At 42.5% G+C, this 16,511-nt stretch overlaps 1 protein-coding gene across 1 annotated transcript in view; it reads left to right on the top strand.

Annotated features, from left to right (window-relative positions):
• The window catches only part of RORB (RAR related orphan receptor B), a 118,915-nt gene that overhangs the window by 54,238 nt on the left and 48,166 nt on the right, over positions 1 to 16,511 (top strand). The window contains exons 5-7 of the mRNA XM_030191970.1: positions 4,968 to 5,089; positions 7,372 to 7,504; positions 13,109 to 13,216. Coding sequence (XP_030047830.1) covers positions 4,968 to 5,089; positions 7,372 to 7,504; positions 13,109 to 13,216 — 363 coding nt within the window. The remainder of the gene's footprint in view (positions 1 to 4,967; positions 5,090 to 7,371; positions 7,505 to 13,108; positions 13,217 to 16,511) is intronic.

The raw sequence follows: 16,511 nt of genomic DNA, 5'->3' as shown, positions 1-16,511 counted from the left end.
AGTTTAGCATAGCATAACGCCAAGCAGAAAGAATTACATAGATATAGCATGCTGATACATGGCATCGAGTTAGTGCTGACTCATGGCAACCCTATGGATAATTGTACTGAGCTATGCTCAGTCTTCAGTCAGGTGGTTAATTGTTGATAGAGGAAAGCCCTTAGCTGCTGTTATTGTATAGATCCATCATATTGCCAATCTTCCTCTTTTACGTTGATCTTCAACCTTTCCATGTATGATGTCTTTCTCTAATGATCATTCTCTTCACATTATGTGTTCGAAGTATGAAAGTTAGACTTTTTAAATTGAGCTTCCAAGGAAAGCTTAGATTTGATCTCCTCCAATATTGACTGATTCGTTCTTTGTGCAGTCCATGGTCTACACAGTGTTATGCTGCGGAACCATATTTTGAAGGCATTGATTTTCTTCCTGTCTTCCTTCTTCAGTTTCCAACTTTCATATCCACATGACATTATTGAAAATACCATAGCTTTTCTAGGTTTTCCATAACCTTTACGCCAATACATCCTTTTATTTCTTGAGTGGAGAAGTAGGCTAATATTTACTTCAGTGGACTGGGATCCTGGGGAACTGGGTTCAATTCTCACTGCAGCTCCTTGTGACCTTGGCAAAATCACTTAATCTTCCATTTCCCCAGGTACAAAAACTTAGATTTTGAGCCTACTAATGACAAAGAAACTACCTACTTTTAATGTGTACAATGCTATATATGTCTAGTAGTACTTTATTTCGTTATCAATTATTGATCCAAACAGGTTGAAGTTATCTATTATTTCTATTGCTTCTCAATCAAGGATGAAATTATTAATTTTTACAAGTTGTGAAGATCTTTGTCTTGTTCACATTAAGGTGCAGGCCCATTTTGAGACTATGGTGTTTATTTTAGAAGCCCTGTTTGTCTTTGGGATGTCTAAAATCAGAATTTTGACATCCGTATTGCATGGGCATCCAAATGCTGATTATAGAAAGCCAGAGTATGGACATCTAAAACTGCTGTACATCTATATGGCAATGGGGTATGGTCTGGGTTTGTTTGAGGTGGGACATGGCACACTTAAAACATGGATGTTCATCTCCCATTGCAGAAGGGGAACATCCGTGTCTAGAAAGGTGGAACATCCAGGGGACCCTTGTTGGAAGGGTCATGAACTGTTTGCACTTACTTTGTGTTACAGAAAACACAGGGTAAGTGCAAAGCCTGTGTGGTACATGAAGGAAGTGTGCCCAGCATCTGCCCTACATGTACTCACAGGGCATGCTGAGCCTCCATTACTATCCACAGTGAGGTGGTGCACCCAGGCACCCCCAAAACTCATGTCTCCCCTTCTGGCTGGCTTTTTTGGCAGGTCCAAAGTCCTGTCCCACCCCCCACCCTCCAATCATTTTCCTAGCCCCCTCCCAACTCCCCTTCAGTGTTCCAGACCCCTCCAGAGGTATGATCCCACCTAACCCCCCATTGGAAGCCAGACCTATGAACAGCAAACCCAGCCGCCACCCCCAAGTATTACCCCCCCCCCCCCCACACACACACACACACACACACACACACACTCTCACCCAGGACCTACTTCTGATGTGGATTGGACATCCTAATAGTCCTCCTGTGATGCTGGCTGGGATGGCACCAAGATAAAAGGTGGTGCCCCCGCCTTCTAGCACTGCTTGAAGGCAAAAATGCCAGGATCAAATGTTAAGGTTGCTTTGGCTTCTTCTTTCATCATGAATTGGGTCCTGATCATAAAATGCAGGTTGAAATGGCCTTTGATCCGCTTGATCTTGTTCAACATGGATCCTTGAGTGTCTTTTAGCATTCCAGTTCTAGGCTGGAATTTTCTCTTTAATCTGGTAGCTTTAGGAAAGCCATTCTTGTTCTTTCTCTATTATTTTCTGATTCTATTTATTGCATTCATTGTTGTAGTATTTCTTCTTATCTCGTCTTGTGACACATTGGAAATTGTAGCAAATTTCTGCAACTGCCTCTCTTTCTCCTCTGTCTTTAACTTGTCTACATTTGTGAGCAATTTTCTAAATTTCTCAGGTCATCCATTTGGACCTTTTTGGTTTTTCACTTCTTGTAGGGACTTTTCACTTTTCTTGGAGTACAACTTTCCTGATGTCTTCCCACAACTCTTCTGGTACTCTATCAGTAGTATGCAATGTGGCAAATTGATTTCACAGGCGATCTTTAAATTCTGGTGATGTATTATGAAGATCATACTTTGCTACATTCTTGACTGGCTATTTCTCAGCTTTAGCCCGAGTTTGCATACTAATAGCTGGTGATCTATACCATAGTCTGCTCCAGGTTTTTGTTTTTCTTGATGCTATTGAGTGTTTCCATCACTGACTTCCACAGATGTAGTCAGTTTGATTTTTGTACAGCCCACTGGATGAAATGCATGTGCACATAGCATACTGTTCACTTAAATCCTCTGGCAATGAAAGTATTATTAAACCTGGATGCAAAGAAAATTACAGAAGATCTGAAGGTCAGCCATGTGGTTTACTAATGCCAGATCTCTAGCTCTTGGTATCAGAAACAACAAAAAGTTTCTGTATGGCTAGTGTTAGGGAGGGTTTTGTGCCAGTATGAGCTACCCACAGCTTATGTTCTTATTCTACTGCCTCTAGCTGCTGAGAGGTATAACATGTCCTCACTTTGAGAGACGTATTAGTATGCACAAGGGTTGTAGCCAGAAATCCAATTTGGGGTTTTTTTTTTGGGGGGGGGGGGGAAGGAGGACTGAGAGGTCCAGGTATTTTCTTCCCCTTCCCCCTGCTGCTGCTCCCCCCCCCCCCCCCCCAATCACCATTGCCACATTAAAGTATACTTTTGCTGCTGGGGATGCCAAGTCCGGCCAGCCAAAGACATCTCCTGTGTGAGTCCTGCCAGTGCTGTCAAAGCAGCCCTCAAGTTGGTGGTGCACTTTATCCACCGATGCTGGCACACCCATGCATGTACAGTTCAGTCTCTGAACTGAGCATGCAAGATGGAGCCGCTATTGACAGCCGAAGCATGCCTGCAAACTTAAGTGCTGCTCAGACAGCATAAGCAAGACTCAGAGAGGAGATACTATGAAACATTTAGATTTATCATAACATGATAAAGGAGCAACATCTATATCATACCAATAGAATGTAATGCGCAAAAAAAAATCACACATTCATTATTTCCTGAAAATACACACAGCCCTATATGTGTGCATAATCCAGAGGTCTATACATCCAATTATGCACATAAATTTTCTTCACTTATGCATATTTAGCAGATACCCTTATCTTGTTATAACCTCTGTACTAAATATTGATGGGGTCAATTTTAAGCCAGCGGTGCGTAGCATTTTGTTTACCACTGCCAGCGTTAAACTCGAAAATTCTATGCCAGGCCGTGTTTGAGCTTCGGCATTGAATTTCCAGGTTTGCAGAGCTGGTTAACACATAGCTGGTTAAGTGTGGTGAAGGACCGACTTTTATGCAGTTCTATTTATGAAGGTAACTTGGGTGGTTAAGTGCTGAATATCAGTATTTAACCGGCCATGTGCTGGCTCCATCCTCGGAATCCCCCAAAATAGCTGGTTTTGTTTTGAGCACTAACTGGTTATTTTCAGCTGCACCAGCTGGTTCAGTGTCATTGAAAATTATCAGCTCCAAACAGGAAACCAGCCAGGGGCCATTTTTGGCCAGTTAAATTGCTTTGAATATCAACCCGGATATTTCTGTGATCAATGCCCAATGCAGTAAACTCTATGCATATTAGCGCTGTACTTGGCAGACTTTCCTGCTTTTGCACACTTCTGTATGCAGATATGTGTATACCATTAATTTACTGCATCTGGCTTAAAACTTTTTTTTATCACTTGCATTAAGACACTGCGGGTTTCAGATTCAGTGCTGTTTTAACTGTTAGGAGACTCTTACCCAGTTAAATACCACTGAGCAGCTCAGATGTGTCGAGTTATTGAGAAGCTCTCACTCCTCTTGCTGTCCACGTTAGCCCACTAAGATGTTCTGTAGGAATGAAATACTTCTTCTTTTGCTTTCTCTTCCCTGAATACCTTGGAAGAAGCTCACAGACCTCCCATAGAGGTTGGTGTACTAAATTGTGGTACAGTGGGGGTAATTTCTACAAGAAGGCACCTCCGTTTAGAGATGAGTCTATTCTGTATGGACACATGAGCACCCAAGTGTCCTTATTGAATACTAGTGTATATTTGTGTGTCCTGTATTAGGGTACCTTTAGGTGCCCCCATTTATACCTGCCTAAATGTAGCAGGCATGTGGTCAATGTACAGTAGTCTATAAGTTGTCCATATAAATGTCTGCTCCACCTATGGCAACAAACAAAACTACAAGGGGCAAGGAAAGACAAAGCCCACAAAGTAGGGATTCAACAATGTCGATCCAAGGAGAAATCAAGTGTGCCCTGGATGCTTTTTGGCTTTCATTGATCAGCTACAATGGCAGTATCCTGTAGCATTATTATATGCCATGCTCAAGCATCATCAGCATGTGACTACACAACTCCTGCAGCAGGTGGTCACCCACTGAAGCATGGCTCCGAGTCGAGTCCTCCGATTAAGTTTTTCTTCAATAAATTCTGAGACTGCTACTTTGCGCCTGGACTACTCCAAGGATCACTGTTGTTGAATCCCTATTTTGTGATCTTTGTTTGCTCCACCTATGGTCTATCCATTCTCTGCCCATGTGAATGCCGTCCTTACAGATACACACTATGCCAATTGAGTGCACAAAAAAAACCCTACCTATGCAAAGGCAGTTGATTTTTGTAGGAAAAAAAAGTCAGAAGATACATGTTAATAAATTTGTATAAACTTTCACACCTAGAAGGCTACACTTAAAAGTTTACCGTGAGGACTGACAAGATGGCAGTTTGCAGTTTTGATGATGATATGACCATCAGTGTTTTTGTCTCTGTGTCTGTACAGATCGGCTTGCACAGAATATCATTAAGTCCCATTTGGAAACATGTCAGTACACTATGGAGGAACTACATCAGTTAGCATGGCAGACGCACAGCTATGAAGAAATCAAAGTATACCAGAACAAGGTATTGCAAAATAGAATGAGAAACTCTTATCTTTCATTCTATTAGTCCTTGATGTTTCTAACAATCAAAGGAGAAGTAGCGTGCATTATTAGTCTTTACCAGAGTATTTATTACCTTGGTCTAAAAATTTTCCCATTTCTAGTTTTTTACGCATTTAGCCATCCTTGATCAGCATTTTCCATTGCACCTTGATTATTATGTGCAATTCTTGTCACCACCTTTCAAAAAAGATGTAGTTGAACTGGAAAAGGAACAAAGAAGGGCAACTAAAATGATTAAGAAAATAGAACGACTGCCATATGAGGAAAGGCTAAAGAGGCTAGGGAAGAGATGGCTGAAGGGAGGTATGGTAGAGGTTTATAAAATCCTGAATGAGGTGGAACAGGCAAACACAAATTGCTTGTTTTACCCTTTCAGAAAGTACAAAGACTAGGGAACACTTCGTGAAGTAAACAGTAGCATAGCCAGACAGCAATTTAGAGCAGACCTGAGACCAAAGTGGGTGGGCCAAAAATGTCCTGTCTGCCCCTCCTCCCCAACTAATGCCAAACCCAAATTTAACTTCCACTCCCCCCCCCCCCCCTAATAAGTGAAATACTTCTGCTGGTGGGGATCCCCCTCCAGCAAAGGTAGGCGACGGTGGGTTGGCGGCAGGAGGGGGGGTAGAGAGGGTCGTCAGCAGGGGGAGTTGAGAGGGTCATTGGCAGGGGGGTCCAGGGCCAAATATACAGGGGCCAAGTCCCCGTGGCCCCACGTAGCTACACCACTGGTTTAGATGTCATCGCACAGAGACCAAATTCTAAAGTTCCTAGAATTATGAGTCCAAAAACTATCCCACGTATCCTAGGCACATTTGTAAATTAAATTACAGGCTTGGAAGGTGTAAGTTGCTATGAAGGGCCTAGGAGCTCTTTCCAAACGTGCCTGCTTGTTAGCTCAGTATCACTTGACCTCTCAACTGTTTTAATTATATCTAAGAAATAGTTCACCTTAACTAATGATACAACATGAGTACTGGTATATACTGTCCAGTGCTGATGGCATAATAAAACTTTCATTATTTTCCCATTTTTTTCCATAATACAAATATAAAAATGGTATCAACAGCCTTTATTATATATTCAGTTATTTATCAACAATAATACATATATTGTACAAAATCTAAGAGAGGTCCTATATTATTTGATTTAATGTGAAATTGAAGAAATAGAAAAGAAAAAAGAAATCCTAAATGGAGAACACTCATAGGGCCCTGTTTACTAAGGTACGTTAGCATTTTTAACGTGCCTACAATTAGCATGCACACTAACCGTGTTTGCCCATACATAGTTAACGCATGTTAAAAACACTAACGCGCCTATAACGCTGCTTGGTAAAGAGGGCCCATAGGGTCCAAAGTCACTTCTATAATCAAGTTCAATAAACGCAGAATAGAGGTCATATTACCCATTGCTCAACACCATCATTAAAGCTTTCCGTGCTCTAGGTTACAAAATAAGCACTTCAGAAGTATCTGGCAACCAACTGAATGTGTGTGCAAGATTAAAGATGTTTTAGAAACCCATGTAAACCCCAAAAGCAATAAATCAGAGAATAACCTGGAAGATAGATTTCTAATTAAGCGGTATCTATTCAGACTCATGCAATCTGGTCTCTTAAAAAAGTCTTTGTTGAATCTAAAACCAAATCCCATATTAATAATAATTTAAATGCCTAAAATTGAGCATTGAGTTTGAGAAAAAAAGCTTCACTTTTTTGTGAGATCAGTAGCAATGGAATTCCAAGAGATTCTAAAGAGAGTCATCACCGTTTTATAAAAATTTGTTTTCATATATTGTTCGATCTTTAAACCTTCCAGAAATTTGTGACAACTGTATATATGTACATATACTAGTTAGTCATGAATGTCGCCATATAAATCAGTGGCAACGTTTTTAGTTTTTTTTTTTTCCTTCTTCATATTTGCTGCCGGATTGCAGATTACAGCTAATGTACATTGAGGGTCTTTAGAAAAAGAAACATGCTTTTATAGACAAGTGTCTTTGCAGAGTTGGCCTTTTTCTGTTGCTAAAATTATTTTTCCTTGTGCTGTAAGGTTTGAATTGTATGTCTCTTCTAGACATATTTGATGTTCTGCTTCACTGTTACCTCAAGTCTAAATAAGAAATTGTGTTTAAACATAGATATGACCTTTACACAGCTCCTATTTTTTGAGTAGTCTTTGTGTGCGCCTGGTTAGTTATTCATTCTATAAATGTGTGTGTATGGTGTTTTTTTTGTAGACAAGAGAAGCCTTGTGGCAGCAATGTGCCATCCAGATCACTCATGCCATTCAGTATGTGGTAGAGTTTGCTAAGAGGATAACTGGCTTCATGGATCTGTGTCAAAATGATCAAATTCTGCTTCTTAAATCAGGTGAGAGCATGGAATGGCAAAAGCAAGACAAACAATAATTTATAAGTAAATGGGGGATATTTTCAACAGGCCACCTAGTTGCAAAGTATGTGTGTGCCCTTTTAACACACATACTTTGAGGTTGAATTTCAGATAATCTACTAAGGTACTTTCACCTTTGAAAATTAGTTACAGTAAAATGTCCTTTTAACACATATACTTTGAGGTTGCATTTCAGAGAATCTACTAAGGTACTTTCCCCTTTGAAAATTAGTTACGGTAAAATGCATGCATACAAAGATGGTTCGTACCTCTCTGCTACTGTCTGAGCTGTATAAAATAGCACATGTCCATTTGAAAACTCTGTCTATGCAGCCTGCTCCCCACATCCCACCTTGCACAACCTAAAGATACCCCCCAAGAATCCTTTAAAAGTATGTGTACTACGAAACACCTTCATACTTTTATCTGAGTAAAGGAGAAAGATTTTCAGGTAAGCTGGTTTGTCCAAGTAAATCTCTTATTACCATGTAAATGGCTTTGAAAACTGTCCTCCCATATATTGGCTGAGGTCTTCCTTACAGCATGAGAATTCTCTGAGGACAAGAAGGATGAACAGTCAACATTGTCAGTGGTTATCTGACAATGCTGACATGGACGGTATCCCAGAGAATTCTGTAAAAGCCTAGAAAAGCTTTCTTATGTATACATTGCATTTTCTTTGTATCCGCCACCTTACAGAGCATCTTTCATCCTTTTTATCTGTAGTAATGGATGAAATTTTCTCATGCAGCTCTTGCTGAGAGAGAGATTTTTTGACAGCACCTTCTTAAGTTGATGTATTTTTCTCGTCTCTGATCCAAAAAGTATCTTTGCCGTTCTTTTTTTCAATATCCAGCACCATTGAGGTCCAGATACTGAAATTTCTTGTCAGACAAAAGGCTGTTTCATCTGCTTCAGCACTGAAGGCATTAATTCCAAAACATACAAGAATGGCATAAACTGCTGGTGAGCCTTGAACACTGAAAGAACATCACTTGTTCTCAAAAGCAGCTTTAATTTACAGGTCCTGGAGAAGTTAACACTCCAAATCTTCCTGCACAGTGCATGAGAATGGGATCTTTGTCATTGAGTGTAGGACTTAAGAGAGTCGATACTAATTGTCAAGTGAGGGTATAAAAGCTAAAAACAGAGAATAGTGCAGTTTCTGATGTGCATAGATTTCAGACAACCAAACAGCAGCAACGATCCAAGGAAGGAAGGATGAGCACAGCAAGAGTTTATCCAAATGTCAACATTAATAGAAACAACCAACCTGGCCATGTTGTGGAAAACAGATTCAATGTTCTAGGGTTACAAGATACCAAGGGAACAGTACAGTATAGGGGTGAAGTGCTTCTGTGTACAAAAGAAGAGCGGGACTTGAGGGTGATTGTGTCTGATGATCTTAAGGTGGCCAAACAGGTAGAAAAGGCAACGGTCATATCCAGAAGGATGCTTGGGTGCATAAGGAGAGGGATGACCAGCAGGAAAAAAGAGGTGATAGTTCCTTTGTATAAGTCTCTGGCGAGACCCTATTTGGAGTACTGCATGCAATTCTGGAGACCGCACCTACAGAAAGATATAAACAGGATGGAGTCGGTCCAGAGGGCGGCTACAAAACTGGTAAGAGGTCTTTGCCATAAAACATATAGGGACAGGCTTATAACTCTCAAAATGTATATGCTGGAAGAGAGGCAGGAGAGAGGGGATATGATAGAGACGTTTAAATACCTCAGTGGCGTTAATGTACAGGAGGTAAGCCTTTTTCAAATGAAGGAAAACTCTGGAATGAGAGGGCATAGGATGAAGATAAGAGGAAATAGGCTGAAGAGGAATACTCTTTCACGGAAAGGGTGGTGGAAGCATGAAATGGCCTCCCGATGGAGGTCGTGAAGATGAGGACTGTGTCGGAATTTAAGAAAACATGGGACAGGCAAGTGGGTTCCCTTAGGAAAAGGAAGAGTTAGTGGTTGCTGAGGAAGGGCAGACTGAATGGGCCTTTTGGTCCTTATCTGCCATCATGTTTCTATGTACTGCAATACCTGCATAGAAAAAGCTCTGGTCCAATTCCAAAATTCAGTAACCACCAAGCTCTGCATAGATGAGTTATAAATGATCTGAGCACCCTCTGTATTTGGGAGTGTGAAGGGCAATTTAATAACTGGGTGCGTGCAATTACGCCTTGCATGCAGTTATGTGTGCCTTGTGTGCATAAGTGGCACCTTAATTGACACGTATGCACATAGGTACACTCCCTAATTCTATATATGGTGCTCAAAACTGTGCGGGCAAATTTGGGCATGTTCCAAATGTGCATGAGCAATTTAATTGAATAACAAACCAATTAGTGTCAATTGGGCACTAGCAATTATTGGTGCTAATTGATAACTACTTGAATTTACACGTGCATCTTTGTAGTGGGTATTCTATAAAGATGTGTGTATAGATTTGTAAGTGCAGATCCAAAAAGGGGGTGTGGCCATCTATCAGTTGGGGGCATTCCTAGAATTTATGTGCAGTTATAGAAAAGTGTTTCCCAAGTCCAGTCCTGGAGTACCTCTTGCCAGTCAGGTTTTCAGGATATCAACAATGAATATGCATGAAAGAGATTTCCATATAGTGGAAGCAATGAATGCAAATCAAGTTCATACATATTCATTGTGGATATTCTGCCAACCTGACGTGCAAGAGGTACTCCAGGACTGGACTTGGGGAAACACTGGTATAGAATATGGCAGATCAGCACCTATTTTAGGTGCAAGGATTTACACCAGATTTCAGCGGATGTAAATCCTCGTGCTTAAAATTGGGTGTGGATCCCAGCGCTAAACGCTGTTCTATATATGGTGCACAACTGCCATTTACAGAATAGCAGTTAGCAATTGTTGTTGGTTTTTTTTGCACCAAAATTTAGGCGCTATTTACTGAATTTAGCCTTAAGCGTTACCTATAAAGGAGCAGATAAGTGTTTCAATATGTGACTGCTAGGTATGTACGTGTGGAAGTGGCATGGGCTTGTCTCCTACTTACATGTTCACCTTATTGAATACTATAAGTTCTGCACATTGCATGGTGCACATAGGGACACCAACTTATTACAGTCTGGCGTAAATGGGCATGTCTAAATGTAGGCACATTGTGGTCAATATTCAATGTGATTTAACCGGCCAGTAGTGGCTCCTGGCTGGTTAAATCATCTGACTGGGGCTAACTGGTCATTTCCAGCAGCACATAACTGGTTAGTGCCGAACTGAAAATTGGCTATTTTGTGAGCATTCCAGGGATGGAGCTGGCACTTGGCTAGTTAAGTGCCGATATTCAAAACTTAACCAGCCAGGTTAACCATGTAAATAGCTCCGCATAAAAGTCAGTCCTATCTTTTTGCAGTAACCCACAGCTGGATAAGTGCTGAATATCACACTTAACCGGCTATGTGTTAGCCAGCTCCACAAACCCAGAAAGTTAATGCCGGTGCCCAGCATTGAATTTCCAAGTTTAGAATCAGCAGCGGTCAGCAAAACGCTGATTGCTGCCAGCTAAATACTGGGCCCATTGATGCCGATATATGCTACTATTGCTATAATGGAATCTTGGCACCAACATGCTGTTCTAGAATTGTCACGCAACACATGACATCAAGGCACCTAGCTTGAGACGCAAAGTTATAGAATTGCCCCCAAAGTCACTGACTGGATTAGAAACTTATTTGCATGGATGGCAACTAAGGGTACTGATAAATGGAGTTGAAACTGAAGATAAAGGGGTTACCAGTGGTGTGCTGCAGGAATCGGTCCTTGGTCCAGTTCTTTTTCACATTTTTGTAAGTGATATTGTGAATGGCCTATCAGGCGAGGTTTGCCTCTTTGTGAATGATACCAAACTCTGCAAAAGGGTAGACGAACTGGAATGTGAGGGATCTATTGAAGCATGAATAATGGTCTAGGATTTGGCAGCAACAATTTAATGCTTAAAGTACAAGTCATGCATTTTGGTTGCAAAAACTCAAAAGATCAGTACAGTGTATGGCCTGAAATATTTCTGTAAACTTCACTCTTCCTCCCAAAATAAAAGTTCAACAAGATGTGAAAACCTCAGTGGTGATAATCACAATATGGCAAGATTCACTCACACCTACCTTATCATCAGTTCTCAAACTATCTTGTATTAATGAATCTTTAAATCTTTGAATATTTTCAATCATGTCACACGGCTAATTCAAAATTAAGATAATGCTAGAGTGTCTTCTCCTCATCTTATGGCAGAGTATTTGTCAAACGGGGGACATGACGCCCGACATGATCATGTTTCACTCCTGCGAACTGTCCCAAGGACCGTCCCCTTATAAGATCAGTAGTTCCAACTCTGCTCATATTAAAGAAGTATTTATGTGCACAAAAGAAGAGTAGAACCCGGGGATGATGAAATATGGTGGTCAAACAGAGAAGCAAATTTAAGAGCATAACTCTCAAAGTTAGGAGCATAAATCCTGTGAATATCTGGTCCTTCAATCTCCATGCTTGTTCTGTCTGATTTCTTTGCAGAGACGTACAACTGTAAATACAGATTCGAATACTAGCTTTTATATTGTAGATGTCTGTCCATTGTCATCTAAAATGAGACTTCCAACTCGTTCTACTCAGGCCACCACGATGGCTTTAGATGGTGATGAATAATTCTGTTCAGAGGTGTTCCAACCATTAGGCAGAACTAGGCAGTGACTTGGGGCAATAACTTCTGGGTTGGGGGTGTGCAAAGAGCCCCTGTGGTCAAAGCAAAACGTAGACCCTGATAATTACACAAAGTCAAAGACATAATAGTGGATACTTGTACCAGCAGGGAGGATGAGCAGTTTTCAAATTGCCCGTTTCCACAGATTATTGTGGGAGCTGGGGTACTGTAATGATCATGATTGTTGGGGGCTGAAAGTTAACTGGGGAGGGGTGCAAGGCTAAAGATTTGCCTAGGGTACCTAATAAACTTGCACCAGCCTTTCTTCTATTACTGGCCTCAGCTAAACTTGAACCACTAGCCAAAAGGTGAAAGACTCTGTATGCAGAGGCAGTTCTTGAATCACCCAGTCTCCCTGATGCCAATCAGAATTCACAAGCAAGCTCTTTCAGAGATCAGCAAAATTAATGTATAATATGCAAGTGAAATGTTTTCTCATCTCAGCTTGAAATTATTTACATAGCTCTAACCTAGCCCCACAGCAGCTATTTATGTTTCTCTTCTTCCTGTTCTTTCCTTCTTCCTGTCAAGCATGACTTCTTACATTCAGAAATAGTGATTCCCTGTCTGACAGGCAATGCAATCAGTCAGTGCCTTCAGCTGGTCATAGGGCACTAATGAGCTATAAAAATAAAACAAAGGCATTATAATTTGGGTTAAATAAACATAAGTTGCAGTATATATGTTGGAGCTGCAGAGATTTTACCTTTGCAGATTTTTGAATCTCAGTGTTGCATAGTGAAAATGGTTTGGTTTTAGCAGGAAAGTTTCCAAATTACAAACTTTTGGTTTTAAATGCTATAATGGAAGAGTTTAGCAAATGTATTTATCTCATGGTTACTTATTGCCCAACAGGTTGCTTGGAAGTGGTTTTGGTGAGAATGTGCCGTGCCTTCAACCCGCTAAACAACACCGTCCTGTTTGAAGGGAAGTATGGCGGAATGCAGATGTTCAAAACATTGGGTATGTATATTCTTTTTTTTTTACTAAGGGGCCGATGCACAGCAGCACCCATTAAATACGGGTGCCATGGTAAAAATTACCGAGTTGCAAGCAGCGACCGATGTATGGATCCGTATGCGTACATCAGTCGCTGTTTGCGATTCCAAGCTGTCAAATGCATTTGACACTGTTGTGAAATTCATTTGACAACTTGCTTGCCGAAAATCACCTCCTGACTCCCTCCTCCCCCTAGAGATTCACGTCCAGGAACCCCCCCCCCCCCAGGGACTCACCTCCCAGCCCCCCCCCCAAGAACCACCCCTCCGTGACCCCCAAATATTTTCAGAATATTCCCTTGTGGTCCAATGGACCCCGACAGACCCTCCCCCCCTCACACCCCCTCCCAGACCAGCAAAGAATTACTTGGTAGCTAGTGACCCCCTTCCCTCCCCTCCCTGTACCTTAACAAGTTGGAGGCAGGAGGGCAGAAGCAACACCTCCTCTCTCCTGCCTCGGGCCCATCTGGAGCAAAATGTCGGCACCCAGCCCCTGCCCAGTGCATTCTGGGATACACTGGGTGGTGCTAAGCACCATACAAGCAGTTTTTTCCTTATGTGGTGCTTAGCCCAACCCAGTGACATAGAGGGGCATAATCGAACGATAACGCCTATCTCCATGGGCGTTTATCTCCGAGAACGGGTCCGTGAAGGGGCGGAGCCAACCGTATTTTCGAAAAAAATAGACGCCCATATGTTATTCGCTACTTTGTGAGCTGGGCGTTTTTGTTATTCAGTGATAATGGAAAATGAAAGCGCCCAGCTCAAAAACGAATACATCCAAGGCATTTGTTCGTGGGAGGGGCCATGATTCGTAGTGCACTAGTCCCCCTCACATGCCAGAACACCAACCGGGCACCCTAGGGGGCACTTTTACAAAACAAAAAAAAAAGGTAAAAGAGCTCCCAGGTGCATAGCACCCTTCCCTTGTGTGTTGAGCCTCCCAAATCCCCCTCAAAACCCACTGCCCATAAGTCTACACCATTACTATAGCCCTAAGGGGTGAAGGGGGGGGCACCTACATGTGGGTACAGTGGGTTTGGGGGGGTTGGACGACTAACGCATTAAGCAGCACAATTGTAACAGGTAGGGGGGGGATGGGCCTGGGTCCACCTGCCTGAAGTCCACTGCACCCCCTAATAAGTGCTCCAGTAACCTGCATACTGCTGCCAGGGAGGTGGGTATGACATTTGAGGGTGAAAAGAAAAAGTTGTGAAACGTCATATTTTGTGCTGGGAGGGGGTTTGTGACCACTGGGGAAGTCAGGGGAGGTCATCCCTGATTCCCTCCAGTGGTCATCTGGTCATTTAGGGCACTTTTTGGGGCCTTATTCGTGGAAAAACAGGGTCCAGGAAAAGTGCCCTAAATTCTCGCTAAAATCGCATATTTTTCTTCCATTATCGGCGAAAGGGCGCCCATCTCTGTTCGCCCGATAACCACGCCCCAGTTCCGCCTTCGACACGCCTTCGACACGCCCCCGTCAACTTTGTCCGCATCCGCGACGGAGTGCAGTTGAAAGCGTCCCAAATTCGGCTTTTGATTATACCGCGTTATTCGTTTTTGTGAGATAAATGCCCATCTCCCGATTTAGGTCGGAACTTGGGCGTTTTTCTCATTCGATTATAAGCTGGATAGTAACATAGTAAATGACGGCATATAAAGACCTGTACGGTCCATCCAGTCTGCCCAACAAGATAAACTCATTTTACATGGTATGTGATTGGTATGTGATACTTTATATGTATACCCGAATTTGATTTGTCCTTGCCTTTCTCAGGGCACAGACCGTAGAAGTCTGCCCAGTACTGTTCTTGAACTAAGTTCTGAAGGTAACATAGAAGCCCCTTAAAATTTACACTCCAGTCCATCCCTATCTATTCAGTCACGATCAGGGCATAGACCGTAGAAGTCTGCCCAGCTCCAGTTTTGTTTCCAATTACCGGCGTCGCCACCCAATCTCCGCTAAGATTCCACGGAACCATTCCTTCTAAACAGGATTCATTTACGTTTATCCCACGCATGTTTGAATTCCATTACCGTTTTCATCTCCAGTGCATCCCAGAATGCTCTGGGCAGAAGCTGGGTGACACCATTTTGTTCTGAGCAGACCTGAGGGAGGTATAGAGAGGGGGTGGGTGGGTGCTTTGACTGGACCACCAGGTAGATCTTTGCTGATCCAAAAGGGGGTGCAGGGGAGTCAGGTCTGGGAGGGGGTTCTTCACTGAACCACTAGGTCAATTTTGCCTGGAGGGGCTCGGTTGGGGTCCACTGGACCACCAGAGAATATTTTTAAAATATTCAGGGGGTCGCGGGGGGGTGCCCTGGAGGGGTCAGTGGTAGAGACCTGCACGGGAACGGGGTTCCCGCGGGGATGGAAGCAGTTCTGCGAGGATCCCATGGGGACGGAGGTACTTCCTGCAGGGTTCCCTTGGGGACAGAAGCAGTTCTTGTGTGGTTCTCGTGAAAGTGTATGCTGCACTTGCGCCAGCCTTTCACCTACTGAGTACCAAGTTCTTTGAGTGCTGTCTCCTCCTCCTCCTTGCTTTAACAGCACAGATGCAGAAAGTCTCCATTAAGAAGGTAGTAGAGATACAAATGGTGATGAAATTCAAAAAGGCGTGGGATGAACACAGAAGATCTCTAATTAGAAAATGGAAGTTATAAAAAAACCTAAACTTAAATGGTTGCTTGTGTGTGGATATGTCGAGTGGCACTTAGATGGCGACTCTGGCTGTGATAAACTAGGACTGATACCGGGAGACCTGTACGATCTGTGTCTCATATATGGCAATCTGGTTTAGGATGGGCTGGAAAGGGTTTAGACAGCAACTTTAGTGGCTGGAACATGAAGACAGTGTTGGACAGACTTTTACGGTCTGTGTCCTGCAAATGAGAAGATGAATAGGCTGGAGTGGGCTTTGAGGGCAACTCCAGCAGTTGGAACATAAGGGTAGGGCCAGGCGGACTTCTATGGTCTATGTCGCAGAAACGTCACAGAAAGACCATAATCAAGTACATAATATCACATTCATTGTTGACTTAAGCATGAATTGATAATGATTGTGACTATTGGGCAGACTGGATGGACCGATCCGGTTTTTATCCGCTGTAATTTACTATGTTACTATTAATCCTCTCTGCTCCCGGGCTGATGTGCAGATCTCAGCTCCGACATAGGCATGAGCATCAGATGTAACCTGACCTACTGGCGCATGCATATGGTGATCTCTTAGCACACAGTGCCAGTGAATCAGAAAAGC

The sequence above is a fragment of the Microcaecilia unicolor genome, chromosome 2, assembly GCF_901765095.1.
Source record: "Microcaecilia unicolor chromosome 2, aMicUni1.1, whole genome shotgun sequence".
Lineage (NCBI taxonomy): Eukaryota > Metazoa > Chordata > Amphibia > Gymnophiona > Siphonopidae > Microcaecilia > Microcaecilia unicolor.
Note: the sequence above shows the minus strand (reverse complement) of the source record. Positions and strands in the feature narration are given on the sequence as shown.